The sequence below is a fragment of the Gallinula chloropus genome (genome assembly GCF_964237585.1).
Source record: "Gallinula chloropus genome assembly, chromosome: 4".
NCBI lineage: Eukaryota > Metazoa > Chordata > Aves > Gruiformes > Rallidae > Gallinula > Gallinula chloropus.
In genome coordinates this window covers 14,965,205-14,988,129 of record NC_140088.1, presented here as the reverse complement: position 1 = coordinate 14,988,129, position 22,925 = coordinate 14,965,205, and the positions used below count along the sequence as shown (strand labels likewise).

The window sequence follows — 22,925 nt, the reverse complement described above, 5'->3', positions numbered from 1 at the left end:
GGTTGGCTGAGGTATTTAGGGACATGGTTTAGTGACTAATATAGGTGGTAGGGGGATGGTTGGACTAGATGATCTGGGAGGTATTTTCCAACCTTAATGATTCTGTGATTTGCGCTTAAAAAACAAACATATAGACTCCTTCTAGCTGTTACTTGCTAAACAAACTCATTGTGTCATGTTGCAGTACTGAGGAGGCTCATTTGTTCTAGCAGATTAATGAAGTTGGTGGCCTAGAACTCCTAAAAATTGAAATGGTATGCCTTTCTAGCATTGTTAAAATATTTGTCTGCATTTATATAGGTTTTTAATAATAAAGGAAACATTTTTCTTTAGAAAACATTGTTAAAGCTGTAGATTTGTAAACGTTCGATTTATAGAGGGTAAAAAAGAGGTTGTCTTTAATCAAGTTAGCTTATTTTCAGTGTCTTATCTTTAATTAAGTTGAGTTATTGTGATTAGAACTAAGCCTCTTTTGGTCTCCTGGTTTTTGGCTGGGATAATTTTCACAAGAAGCTGTGAGTGGACACAGCCAGGAGAGCTGACTGGAACTGGATAAAGGGGTATTCCATACCATGTGAGGTCATGTGAGCATAAAGAGGGGGGAGCTGACCAGAGCATAGCAGTTGCTGCTTGGGAACAGGCTGGGCATTGGATTCTGGGTGGTGAGCAAACTGCATTGTGTATCACCCTCTTTGTACATTCTTTTATTGGCAGTGCAGTTGTTATTTTCCACTCCCTTTGCTGCCCTAGTAAACTGTCCTATCCTACCTCATGAGTTTACCTTTTTCTCCCACAGGGGAGGAGTGAGTGAGCTGCTGTCTGGTGCTTTGCTGCTGGCTGGGGCTAAACCTGCAACATCCTGCAACTAGTACCAAACAAAAAAATTTGCAATTACACTGGAGTTTTACCTCTACCTGCTGTTTTTGCATGCTGTGTGATATTGTGTGGGGCAAGTGCAATGATAATCCAGATAGATAAATATAAGTTTAAAGGCACAGGAGTAAAGATTTTTAGGTAAATGTGCTGACACATGCCTATGAAAATAGCTAAATACTATTATTCCAGCCAAATGAATAGGTGGGCTGTGTACACACTACAATATTAATGCAATATTTGTCTCAAAGACAGCATTGGTAGAGTAACTAACTTCAAACTTGGCTTTGAAGATTACTTAGTATTCACATTTGTCATGAACTCTGCTTTATTTTGCATTTTGTTTACTTGCCTTTCAGTAAATATAAGACATATCCTACCAGGTTTGTACTAAAGCAGATGAAAAAGAGCTCTTGTAAATAATGATACAGATCAAAGAGTACTGAACAGCTCTCATGTCCAAGAGAGGTCTGCCTTCAGCCTGAAAGCTTTCTTCACATCCCCACCTCCCTCCCCAGTTTTGCAGATATTGCCTTCCATACCATCTTTGCTTCTCATTGCTTTGCAGAGCATGGTTCTCATGGGTGTTTCTTGTGGGTGTTTGTGGTACTGAAGTGGTAATTTGAGATTAGATTTTTTCCTGCTTCATCTTCTGAAAAGATGCAGACCTCACCTGTAGAGCAATGCTGTGAAATGTACATGACTACTCCAATATAGCTTTAGTCATAGGTATTGAGAATATTTTTTTTTAAGAAACAACCACCATGAACAATTCAAATTGTTCATTATTTTTCCATAAAAATGGAAAAATAATAAGTGAATTAAATTAATAATGTTCAGAAATACTTGGCAGAAAGAGAAAAAAATTACCCAGCCAACAAAACCAGCATGTAAACAGTTTTTGTAAATCTTCGTGTTTTTAAATGTGATAAAGAATTCTTAGAAACAAAAATTTACTGTAAGAATATATATGTGGACAAAGAGGAGAAGGCATGCATTTCTTCTTCAGCATTTGTTCTGTGTCCCAGCAACACGAAATTGGCAAAACGGTAAGTTAACAACACAAAAGTTAGAATAGAGGAAAGGGAGTAATTCTAGTGCCAGTTGCATTGAATTAGAGGTTTTATGTATTTTCAGAACAGTGTGAATCCGGTAATTGTATTATCAGTGTTCATCTAAATGTGATGTTTGAAGGAAATAGGAATTTAACTAGGTAATGCCTTCTGGTTCCTCTGGGGCTGCGGAAAAGAATGCTGGGGTATGTGAATGCTGATCTCACCGAGATGATGTTAGGTGATGTGAGGAATGAATGGTTGACATGGGAAGGGTCTGCTGGCAGCTTGGGCGAGGTCCTTTGCTGCCGAGAGAATTAAAAATAGTGATCAGATCAATACAGATCGGTCTTTGAGCTTATGCCTCTGGGAGGTTAAAGGTCCCAGGAGAATTTGAATTTGGCATGTGTGATATGCATATAGGGTGTAGGTATTCCCTTCTCCTCCTCCTTTTTTCCCCTGTTTGTATTTCAGGGAAAAATAGTCTGCCTCCCTCTTTTATGGGTGGTGTTACTCTTACTTACTCACCTGATGAAAGGGTTGAAAGGGTAGAGGAAAACTGTCAATCTTCTCCTTTTCGTTCAGTTGCCCATAGCAGGGAGAATTAGTAAGTTCTGCTTTCCTGTCACTGCTTGTGTCACAGTCTTAGTGGGGTTGAGAAGGCTGTAAGGTAGCTTTATGATCATGTTCATCTAAATAGCTATTGGGAGAGCCAGATCAATTGGCAGTCGTCTTCCTGAAGGATGAAAAGTAGCTTCATATCTCAGTTTTGCATTTTGCTTTGGTTTTTGCTTTTCTGAGTAGGTTTATTTATAATGTTTCTTGTATGTCCTACAGATACTATTGTTTCAGCAAAAGAAAGCTAGTTATGAAACACTTTACAACTAATTCGTAAATCAGGCAGCCTGAGACCAGTGGAATAAGAGAAAAAAGGATATATAAAATACTTCCCAGTTAAGTTTTCTCATTTCCAAAGAATGGAAATAGTCCTCTGGGTCATTCCACAATTCTCTTAGTGTATGGCATTATAAAATTTATTTTTAACTTCCATTTTCTTTGCAGAATACCATTATCAGGTCACACTAAACACATACAGCCCTGAGACAGCAGTGCCTTCCACTGATGTTTGTAATGGAGCTCTCTCCGTATGAGCAGGCACGTATCTGTATCGCAGAAGATAAAGCTATGGGATGGCCACTAATACTGTAATGAGCCATGTGGCAGAAATCACTAACCAAGTATTTGCCCTGGCCAGACATACTGCAGGTTACATATCAGAAAAGGCTATTGACATATGGCAGCATTTGCTGCTTTGTACTGCCAGATTAAGGTTTATGAGTAGGCTATCGAACGACAGTTCAATAACAGTAATTATTAATGTATATACAACTCAAACATTAATATTGCCATAATGTTTTTTGCATTTATATATGCACTGGATGTATTATGAATTATTTATCTAACCATTGTAGTTGTCAGTTACATCTCTCTATTAGACTATTTTACAAATAAAGCTTAAAATGGTAAATTAACTTTTCCACCCTTGAAATACCAAGAGTTTTTTTATTTATTTGTTGTTGAAACACTGAGTCAAGAACAAAATTTGAATAATCTCCACTGAAAATAATTTTATAGGAATCAGGAAAGTGCTATGTAAATTCTGCTTAGGGCGTGTGTGGGACAGACACCCTTGCTTTCCTCAGTGTGCATGTTCTGCTACAGGTTGTTGAGCTCCTCACACAAGGAATGGTAAAATGAATCAGGATTTAATAACGTGTCTCTGAGTTCCTGTGTAATGATTTTTTTGGGGCATCATCATAATGCTAATTTTTTAAGTTAATTTTTTATTGAGCAGGCTCCAGTGGTGATTGTAGGCAGTGGGGTTTTTGTTTTTTCTTTCTTCCTATCTAGAATACCTACTGTTTTAATTATGAGTTTGATACTTTACTAAAGAAGTCTTCCTCTACTATGCTTTCAGAAAAGAGACTTCTTCTGAAGGCATTTCTCATAAATCAAAGCTTTTAAAGCAGCACCATAGTTTGTGGCACTCTTAACAGTGTTGGCACAAAGATCCAAACAGATCACGGATCTGGAGCATCCACAGGTTTTGCTGGACATAGGAGTGGGTTGTCAGAACAGGCAGAGGGTTGTCACGCAGCTCCCTGTGCTGAGGGCTTTTTTAGGAACACACTGGAGTGTTGCAGTTGGTCAGTAAGAAAAAAAGAAAAAGAAAATGGGATCACTTTGACTCTGAAAGAAGTCCATATGCTAGTTTAAAATAAAGACATCTTTAACAAGACAGTTTGGAACACAGGTGGTTGGTTTTTCTGCTATAAACATGATATATCATGTTTTTCAAAATATGAAAGAAAGGTTATTACAATTACGATATCTAAAATGACCATTACTGTGAAACACTGTTTCCTTGTATTAAACTTGTCTTTAAAGCTTCCAGAGTCATCCTGATGTGATTTTTTTCCCCCAGTACACATCTGGTGGCAAACTGTTTAAAATTATTACTGCTGATGAGTTGTCTCCCACTGGAAAATCAGAAAGAGGTGAGGTAACCTCTGGCAGTGGACTGTGCTGTTCTTTGAGTACCTCCTCATTAAGCATTGCTTATGCTTGCATTGGCACTTTAACACCTGAACAGCTTGTTACAATGTCTCTTAGAAAAGGAGGATTTCTGCAAGACCTTTTTCATAATTTGTTCTTTAATAAAAAGCCCTACCCAAATTGAATTGACATGCAAATAACTCCTATGCATATTCATTAGCTTGTATTTGAGATTCTTTTATAGTTTATTCTTAGGGTAAGCACCCTGATGGTTTATTTTGTTACTTGTTCAGTAATATACTTGTGAGTAGTTTTTCTGTTAGATGACATTGTGCAAATACTGCTGTTTGGGTTATTTTTAAACAATCCTGTTTTGGGATTTTTTAAAAATTTATTCTGTAACCCATTTATCATATGTTTTTGATAAGATTTGCTTGTTTGCAGCAGTAGCTTTATGCTTAATTACTTATTTTAATAAAACAACTCAATTCCAAAGAATACAATCATGGTCTGTCTTAGTTGTGGAGTGATTTTGTGTTTGTAGTTGTGAATGAATGTATTTCTTGAGCTCTTTTTGTGTTCACTGCTGGTACAAATGTGTATAATCTGTGAAATGAAAGCTGTGGCAAAATTAAAATAATCTTCTTCATAAATGAATAAAAAAAGCAATTAAAATGATTTCTATATAAAAACTAATACTGCGTGGTTAAAAAAGCTAAACCTTTTGATATCTTCTTAAGAGTTTAGGTTTTTATGTGCAACATGTGCAACAGCTCAAGTTGACTGAGACCACGAAAAGATGCAACACTGGTTTGGACTGCTTCTGTCTGGTGCAGGATTGCTGTTGTGGGGTAAGGATATAAGTGAGGCAAGGTTTCTGAGGAGGTATATTTCATTTTACTGAGTGGTTTAGCTGGAAAAGAACAGCTACATGAGGTGAGCAGCAGACACAAGAACAGTAAAATTCTTGTGGAATTAAAAAACCCTAGTAACATAATAGCATGGTGCCCTTGAAGCAAAGACCAGTTTTTCTTTTGGGATGCTCTAATTGCAGCCTGGATTCTGCTCTTTGGTTAGTTTGGGCTGTGGCCATGATTATCTGTGAACAGTTGCTGAGACTGTGTAACTGAGACCTTGTGAGTAGAAGTTCAGTATCATTTAAGCCTTTTTTTCTTCATTCAAGCTCCACCTGTGGAAATTACATTCAAATCGGAAGGCATTGACCTATTTTTGGGGTTAGTGTTGGATAATACCAGTATTACTTAGGAAGTTCCTGTTTAACAAGATATAAAAGCAAAACTGAATTTAAACAGGTATCTTAAATTTTGCAGGAATTCAGTATAACAAAATGTGATGTGAAACCTTATGAGAGGAAAACATTTTTAAACAGCACCAATTTCAGCCCTTATTCTGTTGTTTCTCACAAGCACCAATGAGCGTGTGTTCAAGCAGTCTGGATTATTTGTGTGGGGTGGGGAGGATGGCAATGAATCTTTTTTGAGCAGGTTCTTTCAGCTTGGCAGGTAGATGTCAACTGTTTCTATAGGAGGATCTTCCGCCTCAGAATCCTGCGTACTGTGATTCTTAATTACTCTCTGTAATTCCTTGGCAAGGTTACTGCCTCTTGTCTCTGTTCCATTGTTCTGGGAATCATAGGTGGAACCTGTCTTCCTGCTGGAAGAGGCAGGAGAGCAGTGTTGTGCCGCTGCACTGCGGCCTCCTTGATGTGCCGCTGTACTGCGGCCTCCCTGCCATCCTCCTGTATTACAGCATGAGTCCGCTCCTGACAAGTCATCACTAGTATGGCCATTGACAGCGCAGGCTTCCTGGTCTTCATGTTCTTCCCTGTTAACCAGTTTTATTGCTGTCAGTGCTGTCCGTGTTTTATCAGTACACGACATTCTTTTAACCCTTGCTTTATTGTTTCTTCTGATGCTTTCACACATCTCTGCTTCAGTTCGTGTTTCACCCACACTCTTCTTAGTAATTCTGTTGCAGATCTTTACAGGCAAACCTCTAAATGCCTTAGGGAAGAATCCACACATTTTTCATGTGGTTAGGTTGCTACTTGAAGTATGCCAAACACCTGTAGTGAAACGAAAAAGAGCTTCATCTCTGGCTCTGCTATCTTGAAAGAGCTTTTGGACTTGCAATTGCAGTATTACAGTTCATATTAATTCTGTAGAGCGTAAAGTGTGTTTCTTGTTGAGTTAACAAGACTAGTTATATAGCTGTTAGTTAAAACTGAAAATTTTGCATCCAGGGTTATGAAGGGGTTATGAAGCTGAAGGGGTTTAATCTGTGAACTGACATCTTTTATTTCCTTCACAGGACAGCGTGAATCACTACACATTTCTGGCATACAGTCATGTTACTACTTGGCCTGTGGAACCCAAGAGAAACTGATGGGTTGTTTTTATTTTCTGTTTGTTTCCATACGGTGTGGAAAGTTCTGAAACATTTTCACCTGCTGATAGTGGATGATTCAGTACAAGAATGACACAAACGTGTCATGCAAGCATTCGTGACCATGGTAATTTTTGTAGGAAAGCAATAGGGAAGAAGTGGGTGAGAAATGTAGAAATATGAAAGGCAACTGCTGAAATATAAATGACATATGCCTTGTTTTTTAGCAAGGGTGGGTTGAATGTTTAATAGGCAGAGGTCAATGAAACAGCAGTGAACATCTTAGTTATTTGTGGATTTACTGCCTGCGTCACAACAAGAAATGTTTTACAGATGACTGCAGAGAACAGATGCCAGAACCCTGGAAAGCTTTGCTAATGAGCGTGTGTTTGTAGATGTGTATAGGAAAACACAGCAAGCTGTAAGTGATTTCTTATACCCACTCGCTGATTCGCCCCCATCAAAGAAGTCACTGCACAGAAGTGCAGTCCTCTTTAGTGGAAGAGGGTAGGACATGTGTATATGATTCCCTCATTTCTGAGGGTGGCTGCAGTCTTTTATAGGGTTAGTTGTATGCTGCATGTGTCTCAGGTTCATTTGATTTTTACATGCATATGGACAATACATGGTAAACCTTATCAGGTTATATATATACATATATATATATATGTAGCAAAACAATGAAATAAAAACAGAAACTAATTTTAGGTTCTAGCTTTGTATCAATTATTTTGTATTGAAAAATCGTATTGAAATGAGTTTGATTTCAATACATTAATAAGCCTCAAAATTCAATGTGTCAGCAAAAAGATTACCTTCAGCTGCATCTATCAGCAAAACAAGTTTAAAATTTTATAGTTGATATGGATGATTGATGAGGGAGTTTGTGTCATCAGCTCATGCTAGGTCATAAGCCCACACTGGTGCCAGGAAACACAGGGCAAAGTTTTGGCAGTGTTATGGCAGGTTTCAATGTAGCAGATCTTCTGCCCTGCCCAGCAGCTTAGATCATACAAATATTATTAATTGTATTCTTAGTGCTAGGGAAGAAGAGGAGTCTTATGCTACGAGTGGGCATGTTATCTTCCTTTTCTAGTAGGGCCATCACCTGAATTCTTGGGATGTTAAAAGAAAACTTTGAAGCTCTTTCCTCACATCAGGAGTGTATTTGGGGTGAATGTTACACAATTTTACAGCTTGTCTCACCCCCAAACTATTTTGTTGCTAAGAGGGTGTCCAGACCTAGAATTTTAAAAACTTTTTAATAACTTTTCAGTTATTTCTTCAGTTTGTGTTACTGAATCTGGATCCCGTTACTGCAGCCAATCCTGGGCACCTGCATATCTCTCTGGATTTTGTGTCATGAATCCTGATTTACGATCTACCCATAGGCCTTGCTGAGGAGATACAAAATGTGTATCTAGCTGAATTTCTGGCTCTCTTTTTTTTAATAAAAGGGAAGCAGTAAACAATGCTATTAATTGTTTCTAGTGTTTTCTGTGAAGGCTTTTGAAGAATGAATGATTGTGGCCCATTTCATGACGCTCAGTGCTATTCTATGGTTAGCAGACTGCTTGCAGAGAATGGACCTGGGAGCAGCAGTGTCAGCCTGCAGGGAGGATTTTGAACAAAGAAAAGGGAACTCTGTTATGAAAAGAGTAAAAGGAAGCAGACTGGAGAGTGGGCACTACAGAAGAGATGGGGGTCTGATGAAAAATGAGAGAGGAAATTTGGGGAGAGTCTCAATCAAGAATAGGATCATAGGCTCATAGAACATCCTGAGTTGGAAAGGGCCCATAAGGATCATTGAGTCCAACTCCAGCCTCCACACACATAGTTTCTCTATGTGAAATACTTGACCAACAAAATACCAAATTTTATTTCAGGGTTCTATATGTTTTAAGGAAAAAAAAACAGAAACCAAAACCCCACCTCTTGAATTCAGTCAGACTGGAACTGTTGCTGTGATCTTGACAGTGAAGCACCTTGTCTGCTCCAGGGTATGCAATGGGAATGCTTTTTGGCAAGTTGAAATAAATCTGATTTGTCTCTGCAGATTCATATTTCTCCAGTGAAATGCCTTGTTCTGATAGACAGAATATTTTTCCATGTGTTGGTTGTTGTTTGTTGGGTTTTTTTACATTTAAAACCCCCCAGTATTAGATTAGGGTCACACTGGTTTTTTTGTTTCTGACGCGTGTTGTTTCAGACGTGTTTCAGAGTCCCCAGCTCTGCTTTCTCCTTCCTAGTGAGTATTGTTTGAGTTCATTGACAAAGCTGGGAGGAGCAGAGAGAACCATTCATTACAGAGTCAGCTGTGGAGGGAGGGAAAAAAGCTTATTTCTAACTATAATGTAAATTAATCCCACTGTGAGGGACATATTAAGCATATGTAATTTCTGTCTGAAGACATCTGTGTATAAAGAATCAAGAACAAATATGCCCAGCTGGTGACCTGGTGAATGGCTGCCTGGCAAAACTATATAAAGAATAAAATTTCATTTCTGATAACCCAGTACTTTGGAGAAAGGGAGGCAGAGTTCAAACTGATGCAGAAATGACATCAGGTCGTTCTTAGTTGTATAAAACAAAACAACAAAGCCACAAGACTCTGAGGTAGGCTAGAATATAATTTCTGCTCTATGAAATAGCTGTTACTATGGTGTCTTTCAGCTACAAACTGTAATTTCAGCTGCAGTAGAGGATGAAAATTGATGCTAATGGGTAGGAATTATTTTTTTTTAATCAAGAGTGCAAGATAGCCTCAATTACCAAGGAAAAATAGAAAATCAGTCTTCCAACTACTAGTAATTACCACAGTCTTAAAATTGTGTTTCTTTGTTAAGTATTGTTCATTTTAAACTGTGTGCATTTCTGCTTTTTTCCTCAATAAATAACCCAGGGAAAATTGGCTAACCAGTAATTCAGTAAAATTGTCCAGTTAGTTGTATGCTATTAGACAGTACAGATTTCACATATCCACTACACTACAGTATGGCCCAGCAACTAAATTCTTGTATAAGTTTTGTTTTAGTATCTCGAGTGAACAACTGGAAAAGTATTAGATACTGAAAAGGTAATTTTGCATGAGCATGATGTTCTAGAACTGAGTTCTCACTGCGTTCTGATCTGGTAACATTTTGTGTGGATATGTGGATATGAGGCAGGAGGTGTCCAGGTTCAGAAGGGAAGCACAGGAGGTTGTCAGGTCCAGAGGGGAAGGTGGAAAGTTGTTCCCATATGCTGTGGATGCTGGAGCTGCTTACACCCCAGGCCAGATGCTGGAGTTGCTTTAAAAGACATTAAGTTTTTCCACAGCCTTACAAATGCAGAACTGTCAGTCTCCCCCTGGATCTGACTTCAGCATGTTGCACAAAGAGGACAGGAGTCCTGTAGGTTTCTCTTCAAAGAACCTGGGGCTGGTGCTGTAAATGAAGCAAAGTTGAGCTGCATCCATGATGTGGAAAGTCGCATTGTGGTGACCACATCTCCTTAACAACAACATGCCCACATATGAATTGCAGGTGCGTGTGGGTAAGGCCAGAGAAAAAAGGAGCATCTGGAGAGAAGCAGGATGTACCTAGCTAGGCTGTCAACAGAAGTGGCTACATGCTCTCTGCAAACAAAGAGGTACTGGCAGATAGGATTGGTATTTGAAATCTTGCTCCCTGTGCGTCCTGGTTTAACTCCTGTCGGCTGCTAAGCATCATGGAGCCGCTCGTCACCCGCCCGCAGCAGGGTGGGGAAAAGAATTGGAAAAGAGAGAAAACTTCATGGGTTGAGATCCAGGGAGTTTAATAGGTAAGCAAAAGCTGCACACACAAAGCAAACCAAGGGATTCATTCCCCACTTCCTATAGGCAGGCTAGTGTTCAGCCATCCCCAGGACAGCAGGGCTCCAGCACACATTAACGGTTACTTGGGAAGACAAATGGCATCATTACAAATGTTCCCCCTTCCTTCTTCTTTCCCCAGCATTATATGCTGAGCATGACGTCATTTGTTATAGGACGTCCCTTTTTTCTGCTGTAAGAAGTGCTAATACTGCATCCCCTCAGTCCTTCCATGACATACAGGTTAAAAATGGTCTTTTTCCAGTTCTTTATAAAAGAAGGGGGCAACAGCTGTTCTTCTTGTACCATAGGTGATGGAGAACAGACAGATTGGCTGTTCAGAAAAATTAACCTGCTTCACTTGCATCCCAGGTGCATCAGTAGCATCACATGTACTGGGACAAAGCCTGTCTAAGAAAGGCCAGAGGGTTCACTAGATGTGCTACTTGGCTGGCAAAGGAGATGTAGCATCCAGTACTTCTGATAATGATTGATGTACATTGCTGATGTTGACATCCAATATTTTTAACCTCTTCTCTATCTATTGCCTTTATTTCCTTCCTTTATAGAAGAGGTAAAAACAAAGATGCCCTTGTCATGGAGGACTCTCATGGGGCTCTTGCAAAATCTCTGGCTTTAAAAAGTTTTGGTTATATTTTTTGCAGAAAGTCAAGCAAGCTTGTCCCTTAGGTGTTGTGATTCAAAAAGTTAGTAACTTTGAAAAGATTTATAATCCTGTTACGGTTAGAGTGGTAAGTCTGGACATCCTTTCTTCAAGTTTTTTATTTCCTTTAGTTTTCAAAGGTAATGCTATACATTTGTCATATTTCCCTGACATGGGAACAACCCAAGGTCCTGAAGTAGCAGATGCAATATTCTGTAAACTTCCTTTCCTTACAAGGAGCTTGAAGAGTTTCAGGTTCTTTGAGGACATTGGTTTTAAAAGAGAGGCAAGGAATTCAGGCAAGTCAAGTGTACTTCTGCAAAATAAGCGGGTTTGGTTATTTCCCTGATTGGCTGAAATGATTGTGGCAGCTGTTGAAGGACTGTAGTTATTGAAAGGGAGAAAATTATTGTTCCTGCCCAGAAATTCTGTCCATTTAATGGGACAGTTAGGCACAAAAGGTGATGTGGGAGAAAGTGGCAGTGGGTATGAAGCAGTGGAGAATTATCAGTGCAGCACTTCATCTCCCTTTAGATGGGTGTATCTGAAAGGAATACAAGTGGGTATCCAAGACTTTTAGCGTGATGCAGTTAACTTTAGAATCTGCCTGAAGACAATAAAGATAGGAGTGGAGAAAGTCACAGATGGAATTATATTAATGATCATTTCCCATAGTGATTTTGACATTACAAACACACAAGTTATGCTTGCTGTAAGAACACTTTTGAGTTTCTTCCTAGATGTTTTCTCACTTTACTCCATCTTCACTTCAGAACAAGTCACAGTAGTGGCTGCCAGTGGATTGTGTAGGCAGGCATTGGCCTGGAGTAGTCCTTGGCAATACTGCAACAAAAATCAGTGACTTACCAGTTCCTGCAAGGAAATGCTATGTTTGCTTTCAGGGACTAAGCTGCCATGACTAGTTCCTTCCCTAAAAATCTTTTCTACCTTGTAACTATACACTTTCTTGGGAACAGAAACCTCATAGACAAATACCATGTTCTAAATGACAGGGCTTCCAAGATAATTTACATCTGTGCTGAACTGCTCTGCAGGTAACTACTCTGTACTGGGCAAATTTGTGCTTGGTGTGAGTTGGGTTTGGTGACCAGACCTCCATGCTGATATATCTCTTACATAAGTATTGATTTAGAAGTATCTCTTATCATGTAAGGAGGAACATGTGAATATGAATTCTGAGAATTGCAGTGAGAAACATTACCTTAAAATCAAAGAGATCGCTTGTTTTATGAAAGACAAAAAAGGTTTGTTATACAGCAAACCTTGTTCCAAGGTAGTTCTCATGCAGTAGACACTTCATCTTGGATATAAAATGTGTCGTTGCGCATGTGCACAAACTGAAAATGAAACAAATGTGTTAAAATAACAAATTAATAGACTGCCCAGTCTTTTTAACTGGAGTGCAGTTGCTAATCCATCACGGAATTCCCAAGTTGGTAGCTAGAATGTTAAAAAAAGGGAAGATTTGGTTTCAGGAAGTTCACTTTTTGGTTTTGGGTTTTTTTCTTTTTTGTATATAAAGGCAATTCTGTCAGTCTGATGATCAACTAAAAGTCTGAAGACTTTTAAAAAACTAATATAGACAAGAATTGTACAGAATTACAAGAATTTGGCCCTGCTTGAGCAGGGGTTTGATCCAGATGGTCTTTAGAAGTCTCTTCCAGCCTCAGCCATTCGGTGATAAAATTACGCATTTCTTCAAGCTCTGTAAGCCAACATGTATCCTGATACATCCCCGCTCATGCTGGAGATCGTAAGTAAACAACATATGTTTTATCATAGGAAGGGTATTTGATAGCTACCTAGCAGGGCTTGCCAAAAAATGTTTCCAGTGAACAGTTTTTGAGTGAGCTTTGGCTTTTAACAGAGTAAGATTTGTGGGAAACACCTACCTTAAAATACCTCTGAAAATAATAGAGAGAGTGTAGAGAGAGTTAGAGGGTTGGAATGCAATCATCTTCGTATTTCAACAAGAGAAGTTTTTCCTGTTCATCATGTTGACAGAACCTGTGACTTTTTAAGTGAATTGTTTTTAATTAAAGGTTTTAAGGGCTAAATCCCAGTTTCTAACCTTGTTCATTGCTTCCTGCTTGGTTTGTTTTGGTTTTTTTTTTTGTAAAGAGGGGTGCCAGTTCCTTGCCTGTAATGTTGCACTGAGCATGGGTGGGGTATGCAGAGACTCTCCCCAGGGACGGACCTGGTCTGGATGGCAGGGAAATCAGCAAGCAGAGGAAGGTGAGCTGTGTGGAGGAGGATTTTGCTGGAGTGGGGCCTTTGTTTTGACTCAATTGCTCACTGATTAATGTTAAAAAGAATCTAAGGTGAATGTCATGCCCAGCTAATGGATTAGGTTCCATGAGTTAATCGACAAAGCACAACAGTTTCTTCTCTTTGGATGACTGCATGGCAAACCCATTTCTTTTAGATAACAGTCCCTGGTTTCCATGGGGATTGTCCTCTTGATTATTAAAGGTATCATTAAGAATCTTTCACATTATTTGAATGCTAAGAGCTAGTATTTAAAGCCTATCTCAGCTGTTGATGCATCAACACTTTGCTTCTGGCAGTGAAATCTGAGGAGGGTGCAACTTGGGTATTTCCTCCTCTTCTTTACTTGGAGAAATGTTCAAAGGCAGTAGTTATTTTTGCTCGTGCAGACAGGGTTGTCAGCTAACATCAGGTGTAGTGATGGGTTTGTGTAGACACAGATCATTCTCTGAGAACACCAAATATACACCTTTCCTTTTTAAATGAAAACCACTTAATCTTTTAGGGGTGGAAACCTGTGCAACCAGTATGGGATATACTTTGTCACTCGTGGTCCTTTTGTAAGTGACACTCATGTCCAAGGCAGTGTTGACTTACGGGAAAGAGCAAGAAGCTGTTTTCCATCTGCCTTTTCATTCCATCTTTCCCTGGATGCCTCCCAGCTAACCAGTACAATCCCGTTACAAAGACTGAATCCGAGGTTACGTAGCCCTAGACCAGTTGCCCAGCAGAAACACCTCAGAAACTAACCTATGGTAGAAGATTACAGCTTTGCACACTGTGGGGCTGTGCAACAGCCTAGTAAGCCAAGGAGAATACTGGTGTTAGACTGGTGTCTTTCACAGGCGCAACAGTGAATGACTAGCACACACAGAGCAGAAAAGTGCATCTAGACATTATGAAAAGATTCAGAGTGCAGTTGCTGAATTGCTGTAATGGTTGTTGAATTACCTTGTTGCCTGGAACATTGTTATCCTCTTCCGTGGAAAGAATTTGCTACAGAAGGGTGAGGAGCAATAAAATGGGAAATGCATCCAGCTTTGTCATGAAGCTTCTTAATATTTCATGCCGTGCAAAGTTTCTGGAGTAATTTTTTTTCTCTGAGTGGGTGGCTTTGAGATGCACGAAGGGAAGTACTTGATTTGAAGGCATCAGCAGACAGATCTACCAGTCTACATTGAAGCTGATCCTGGTTCAACAGAGCAGCTCATTAATATACAAGTTACTGATAGCTGCAAGTGGAAAAAGAATGTTTCCCCGAGGGATATTCTCTCACTAATTTTTCAGTGTTCCAGCAGGCACTGCTAGCTGCTTATTTTTTTTTTCTCCTTCCAAGCTCTGATGTTGTTTTGTCTGTCTAAAGTTCTTCTTCATCTTAGAACCAATTTTTTTTTTAAAATGCTTTTTCTTCCCTCTTCCATTCAGTCAGCACGATAGCTAATTTCATTTCCTTGTGCCTCTTTGATGTATAAGTGACAATATGACATAATTTGTAGAAGTAATTAAGTAGCTGAGAATCTGGAGTCTTGAATGAAGCTCCACTATAGGACCCTGAAGAACAGCTCAGGAGTTATCTAGTGACTTCTGAATTTTTAATGAAAACACTTCTGATTTCTTTTCTTTCTCCATTCTTCATTTATATTAATTCTAATGGAGGTGAAACTTACTTTGGAAATAAGGTTATAAAATCAATGCAATTCAGACTAGATGAAAGATTTAGATTAAAAAAACCCCAACACACAACAAAAAGACCCATCTTCTCCCTAACTCCAGGGCATTTTATTAACACATCATTACTATGTGAGACATGCTTCTTTAATAAATGGAGAGTTAGAGATATTTTTAAAAGTAGTTTGATTGACTGAATATCTCCTAGCAATTTAGGAAGTCTTTAATACAGCTGAATGGATACTGCCTGTGGAATATATTATCAAGCCAAAAGCACCTGCCAAAACCAAACTGATTCCATTCTTTAAAATACATCAGATAGTAAATACGTAACTCAGTATTTTGCCAGCTACCAAAAAGGAATTTGCATAAGACACGACACGAATGTCATTCAGAATTCAATTTTCTATACATTAACTACCGCTAAACTAAATAGTACATCTGTGCAGTAGACTGTAAAGTGAATACTGCACAATGGTGCACTGCTGTACCAAAAACCTAAACCTGGCTTTCGGGTATTTCTTGGTACTTGCCACACTTTGTCCACGGGAGCAAGAATAGGATCTTGCTGGCGTTTTATGTGGGAACGACAGGAAAACTCTACTCAGCAAATAAAAGGTTTGTTGGTTAGAGGAAGAATCAAGCCAAAACAGAGGGGCATGGGGGGACTGGAGCTGCTTCTCTGTATCTCAGTCAGGAGCTTAAGATGCTGTTTTCTCTCACTGCCTATATTTGTAGGTACGCTTCAAAACCACTAATAAACCTGACTGCCTCATAAATTAATTCCACTTCAACTCAAAAGAGCTTCTGGTAAGTGTCAACAATATAAAATATCAAAACAAGCGGTTGTTGAGATAGTCTGCAGTAAGAACAACTTAACTTTTCTTGGCAGTAGGAGGCTGAAGTCTACTTCACATGCCATCCAGTGCAGCAGAGTAAGTGGAGTTGTTGAGTACTTTTGATCTGGCAGCTATGCTTTGGTTGGTCTGGCAGTACTGCACAGCATGTCTCCAGGAGAAACAAAATAAAGGAGAATCACATTTTATTAAGGGCATACTGGCCTTTACCATGTACTTACTGCTAGTGCAAAACAGGGAGTTTGCACATGAGCTCTGCACTGAGCACAGCTGCGTAATTTGGTCAATGCTGAGAATTTTGCTAATTCATTAGGAACTGTCATTCAGGAGAGTATTTTGTCTGGTGTGCAGTGTGTACAGTGAACTGGATGACAGAATAACTGCAACATTTCTTCAGTAGGAAATTTGAACATAGTTTAATCAGTGAGCTATTACATTATTTTTGTCTTGGATTTGTTGTCTGGTAAGATGATTTAATGACTGTATATTGCTTAGTGTCTTATGGAAAGAGAGGTATTTAATGAAATGCATTAGAATTGATTAGCCTAGGGGATAGTAGCATCAAGAGATACGCGCTCCACTAGAGATTTCTCTCCATTAAAACCACTGTGAAGAATTACTGAGGGGAATTTGGTATAAAGTCTGTTTGCTTTCATTTCCTTGTCAGATCATTTCATAAACTGGTGAATCCTTCCTGAAAATAACTCTGATGCCTTGCACGTTCATCTGTTGCCTTCCAGTTTTAACACTCTTTCAAAGTGTGTATTTCCAGTTGCTGTCATTGAGTCTTCAAATGCTCTGTCTGAAGATGGCACTAAAACGTTCAAGCATTAGGTGCTGGAGGAGCCTGAGCCCAAGCCTTGTCTGTGCAGGCATGGATGAAAAGTCAGGATGGGGTTATGTGATGCCTTGCTCAGCTGTGCTAGCAGAGATCCTCCTGCCTCCTTAGCTCTGCACGAGTATGTCTCCTTCTGCTTGGGCACCACAGAAGTGTTTGAGCAGTGTAAGAGTTTGCTGCCTCTCATGTGTCACCCTCCCTGGGAGGGTAAAGCCAAAGCCAAGAAGACAGGGAGCAGGGGAGCCTGAAAGGGCCGGCTGGTTCTCAGTGCTCCCTTCCTCCTTAAGGTCACAGACAATGAGGAAAGGGCCCTCCCAGTCTGGGCAGACCAAAGCAGACCAAGAAAGAGCTGTTGCTGAGACAGTGTGTGGTGTAGTTCTGTGTACCTTGCGTCTGTGGCGTGTGCCAGGCAGGTTGCAGTAGTGGTGGAGTATAGATGTGTGGTTTTCACTGCCAGCTATCGTGGGCTGACCTGCCCTCAGGAGTTCTGTCTGCATGAAATACACTTTGGGTGAGTAAGTGTTTTTCTGTGGTCTTTCAGCAGGCGTCTGCATTTCCTTCACTTGCAGCATTAACTTGTATTAAGCTTTAACTTGGGAAAAGCTTGGAGAATTGTGGGTGTTTTATGACATTCAAGACAAGACTTTAATCTCAAATTCATCTTCATTTTTGCACAGTTCTGTTCAGCCTTTTTTCCCCTGGAAACGCTTCTTTTTAAAAAATTGTATAATTTTGCAAAAGACAGGTATTTAATACAGAGATAAAATCCTTTATTCTAGTGTGAGTTTTCTGTAATCTAGGTATGCATTAGAAAGGGCCCAGAGATGCATGCAGCAAGAACAGATTGCTGCTTTTAGCCTTGTGCAGTTATGGTGTGAGTTAGACTCCTGGGGAAATTTGTGATGGAAAAATTGTTTCTATGATATGATACTTCCTTCTGAGAGCTGTGTAGAATAACATAAATAAGGGAAAAATGCTGTCTTAACTAATGCTGGTTTCTCTCTGTACTTCTGCCTCACTGTCGTCCATTCACCCTATTTAAAACATGTGTAGGGCTCGAACACCCAAAACAGTGGGTTGCATTGTGTGTACTTTTGTGAAGTTATGTATATTGAGTCCTTTCTGCTGATCCATTTACAGAGATAAACAGATTAAAATCATATGTATATTTATGTCTATTTATATTAATATGTATAATTTATATTTGCATGTACATTTCTATTTACTTACAGTGTAATTTTATCTTTAAAAGTAATTCTGCATTAGTTGTTAAAATATAAGCACTTCAGCAAATTTGTATTTGAATACTCGGGATGGCTCATTTAATGCAGGAGTCAATGTGAGCATCTGCAAACACGGTTTGGATATCCTCCTTGGGCATTTGGCCCTGAAATTCACTAATTCATTTATTACCAGAAGATGGGAGGAAATAGCTGGGGAGTAATTGTTTTCAGTCACTAATTTATAAAGCCATTACAGACTTCTCAGTTTGAGCATTGTGATGGTTCAAATCAGCGACTTTTGGCAAACTCCAAGCAAGTATTTTTATTTGCAGTACCAGGGAGCATTCACCTCTGTTAAAATTGTTGTGGTAGGTTTTTGGGGGTGGGAGGTTGTTTTTTTGGTGGGTTTGTTTGCTTTATTTATCCTTGCTGTCTCTACTCACAGGTAACATCATGGTGCTGTGGTCAACTTGCAGAACATCAGTACTTAAATCTGTAACGAACCGATTCATTAAGAATTTGGCCTGCTCGGGGATCTGTGCCAGCCTGGTCTGTGTGCCTTTTGACATCGCTCTTAGTGCCAGTCCACACTGCTGCTGGTGGATCTATACAATGCTCTTCTGCAGAATTGCCAAGTTTCTGCACAAAGTCTTCTGCTCAGTAACCATCCTTAGTTTTCCAGCCATTGCTCTTGACAGGTAAGAGAAGAAATGTCCCAGAATCTTCACTTTTTCTTTCTTATTTCTTGCTTTGAAACCCTTTTCTCGCTTCTGTATTGGTCTTGTTCTTGCTCCAGTGCTTTGCTAGCAGTGTACTGCTTCTTTCTAGCATGTATTGGGAGAAATAATCTCTGTGACATTGAAAATATTTAATTTTTAGTTTTGCTCTGATACCTCTGGACATTTTTTAAAGGGCTGTGAGTCTATAGATTTGTCTTCAGAGAAGTTTTTAACCTTTATTTCTTCCTGTTAATAATTCTTGTATAGTAATGGAATTTGAAGGCAGACAGCTGCAGACTGTAGACGAAATACACGTTTTTAATTGTGGAAGTTGGAAGCCATTGCCTGTCAGAAGAATGTAGAAATGCCTGAGGTAGATTGTTCATCAGTTTCAAATTCGAAATGTAGTTTTGTTTTTTAAAAACAGAGAATTAATTCAGAGAGGTTTTGTATGTAGAAGATTGATCTAAAAGAAAAGTGGCCCTTTGGAGACTGTCTTATATTTTTGGATTCCATTAGTTTTTCTTATTGGCAGTTGCTGATCCCACATAAATGCACAGCTCTATCATCTTGACAGTGACTGTAAGGTAGATATTTTTAGGGAAGAGCAGTGGATCTATACATGTGAGATAAAATTATGTTAGTCTGTTATCATGTCTTACCACAGAATACATTAGTTCTGGAAAAATAAACTGTCTAACAAAGTGGTATGTCTCTTTAATTTTGATGTCTTGGTAAAGGCAGTATCACTTTCTGTAATGCCCACTGGTGCTGCCACCAGAGCAGCATATCGTTTGCTCTTCACATGTAAAACTTGTGCTCTTCCTCACAAAAAGCACAAACTGCTACCATTTGTAATGGTAAGTGTAAAGGATAGGTCTCTCATGAACATTCTGTCAGCTTAAAGTCCCACAGTGGTAAGTGAACAGCGAATCACTGCCTGAAATGTGGCATGCATGTCAGGGATGGAAGGGTTTTTTGTGGGCTTGGTTTTTTTTTTAAATGCCCACAGAATGTTTGGTGTTTGACTACCCTCTTGCTCAGGGCCTTGCCAGCCAGAGCTTGTGCAAAACTAAACCCCATCGTACTTCCAGTATATCGGTACATCTAATTTCTGGCCAACACCTTTTTCCAAATATGCAGAGAAAAAACCCTTATCATAAAGCAGCTTTTCAAATTAACTATGAGTCTGGCATGTCACTGCAAAATATATATGCCCCAATTGTGCTTTGTCAAATCTTGTGCTGTGTGCAATATACCATTGTCGTGGTTCTACCCTGGCGAGATCCACGCAGCTGCCTACTCTTTAAAGGAAAAGAGCAGGGGCAGAGCGGGGGCGTGGTGAGGCAAGGGAAGGGAAAAGGAAGGGGCAAATAACAACCCTAAAACCAAGAAACCAAAGGCCAGTGGGTTGGGATAAGGATAGTTTACTAAGATAACAGAAAGATAAAATATAACAATGCTAACAGGACTTTAGAGCAAAAAATCTATGAAGCTGTTGATACACAATGCAGTTTCTCACCGAACCCACAGCTCAGGCTGTGCCACCCAGAGCCATCCCAGAATCCGACCGTCCCCCAAAAACCGCGCGTCCCAGAGCTGCCCCTGCTCCTCCTCCCATCAGCCCCCCTTTATACTGAGCAGGAATTCCATGTAATTGGCATGGAATACTCTCTTTGGCCAGTTTGGGTCACCTGTCCTGGCTTCGTCCCTCCTTTCTCATGAATAGAGAAATATGAAGAGCTGAGAAAGTCCTCGACTGCTTGACCACAACTAAAAGCATCAGGGTGTTATCAGCACTGCTCCCCTTTTAACTCTCAAACACAGCATTCCATCCGCTGCTACAAAAGAAGTTACCTCCATCCTGACTGAAACCAGGACAACCGTCTAGTTTACAAGTAAATGATGAAATCTTCAAAATAATGTTGATGCACATCAGCAAAAGTGTTATAGCCTCAGTTACCGAAAGAATTCTTCAATTCTTCACCACCAGTAATGTGATCCTGAAGTCTGAATATTCAGTTTTTCCCTAGCCTTGTTTGGTTTCGTTTTTTTTCTCTCATAAGCAGGTAGTCAGTTGGCAACCCAGTGAGGGACTTTGGGCATTATGCTCAGATACCTTCTGAGAGGCTTCTCATAAGCACTATGCTCGTTACATACTTCACACTTTGCAATGAATCAGTTGTAATTTTTTTTTCTCTTTTTTTTTTTTTTTCTTTTGGACAGGTACTACTCTGTTTTATATCCTCTGGAAAGAAAAATATCTGATGCAAAATCCCGAGACCTGGTTATCTATATCTGGGCCCACGCAATAGTGGCTAGCATTCCTGTATTTGCTGTGGCCAACGTGTCCGATATCTATGCCATGTCCACCTGTTCTGAATCTTGGAGCTACTCCCTTGGCCACCTGATATACGTCATCATCTATAACATCACCACTGTGATCGTACCCGTGGCTGTGGTATTTCTCTTTATGATTCTTATTCGCAGGGCACTGAGTGCCAGTCAGAAGAAAAAAGTCATCATAGCTGCCTTAAGGACCCCTCAGAATACAATTTCGATCCCTTACGCGTCGCAGCGGGAAGCTGAGCTTCACGCCATGCTGCTTTCCATGGTGATGATATTTATCTTCTGCAGCATCCCCTATGTGACTCTGGTGATTTACCGCACCATACTCAATATTTCAGATATCTCAGTCTTCTTGCTCCTCACTGCCATTTGGTTGCCCAAGGTCTCTTTGCTGGCCAATCCTTTGTTGTTTTTAACTGTTAACAGATCAGTACGGAAGTGCTTGGTGGGGACAATATTACAGTTGCACCGGAGGTACAGTAGGAGAAACATTGTCAGCTCGGGGGGTGTGGCAGATGCTAATTTAGAGCCCAGTGTCCGTTCGGGGAGCCAGCTTCTGGAGATGTTTCATATTGGGCAGCAACAAATCTTCAAGCCAACGGACGATGAGGAGAATGAGACCAAATCCATTTGCTCTAGTGACTTTCAACAGAGAGAAATTCCCACCGCCAGTTTAGAGGTAGGAGAGACTTTGGCTCACAAATTTATACCACAGACAATTGCAGACTCTGCAGCTCAGGTGGCGCCAGCTGTGCCCACAGAGGTTGATACAGTAAATGACAAGTATTCCATGCAGTTTGGTTTTGGACCCTTTGAGCTCCCTCCACAGTGGCTCTCTGAAAACCGAAACAGTAAGAAGCGACTCCTGCCTCCTCTGGGGAACACCCCTGAAGAGCTAATCCAGACGAAACAGCCCAAGTGTAAAGCGGAACGAAAAATCAGCAGAAACAATAAAGTCAGTATCTTTCCCAAGGTGGATTCTTAGTAAGAGCAGGAGCTGTAAGGGACAGAGGAAGGTCACCTTCTATTATATGTGTGATCCCATGGATCTTTGTTATGCTGAAATTTGTTACAGGCTGATTTTTTTTTTTTTTTTGGTGCCAAATATAAACAGACAAACAAAAGGGAAACATATACAAGTGTTCCTTATTACAGTGTTTTAATGAATGTAATGTATCAAAAGATGGTGAGTCTTAGTTTCATCTGTGGAATCCCTATGATACCTGCCTGATTACCTTTCAAAAAGTACATATGGCTTTGGGAACACAGTGTGTGGCTGCAGTATGGAAATACGGCAGTCAGTTTGCTGGGAAACCATGTTGTGTTCAAATGGACTGGGTATCAGAGTAACTTCATAGCAAAGGTTGTAGGGAGCAGAAGACAGATGCAGTCCTAACCTCCTGTAAATAGACACAGCAAGGTTCTGCACATTTCATTAATGAAGTAAAATGGATTATTAAGTACATCCATTTTCTATTAAGCACGTTTCTTAAATCAATGTTAAAAATAAAACTTGCTGGACTTTTTGCATAAATGAGTTATAAAATGTCTGGCAAACATCTAAACTTTTTTAAAACCTAAACCACTATTTTTGGCTTG

At 39.7% G+C, this 22,925-nt stretch overlaps 1 protein-coding gene across 1 annotated transcript in view; it reads left to right on the top strand.

Annotated features, from left to right (window-relative positions):
- Nucleotides 1–22,357, top strand: part of GPR176 (G protein-coupled receptor 176) — a gene marked incomplete at its 5' end in the record, with an annotated part of 38,418 nt that extends 16,061 nt beyond the window's left edge. The window contains 2 exons of the mRNA XM_084263352.1: nt 18,704–18,956; nt 21,204–22,357. Of these exons, the coding sequence (XP_084119478.1) occupies nt 18,704–18,956; nt 21,204–22,311 (1,361 nt within the window). The 3' untranslated portion in view covers nt 22,312–22,357. The remainder of the gene's footprint in view (nt 1–18,703; nt 18,957–21,203) is intronic.
- Between the last annotated feature and the right edge of the window lie 568 nt (nt 22,358–22,925).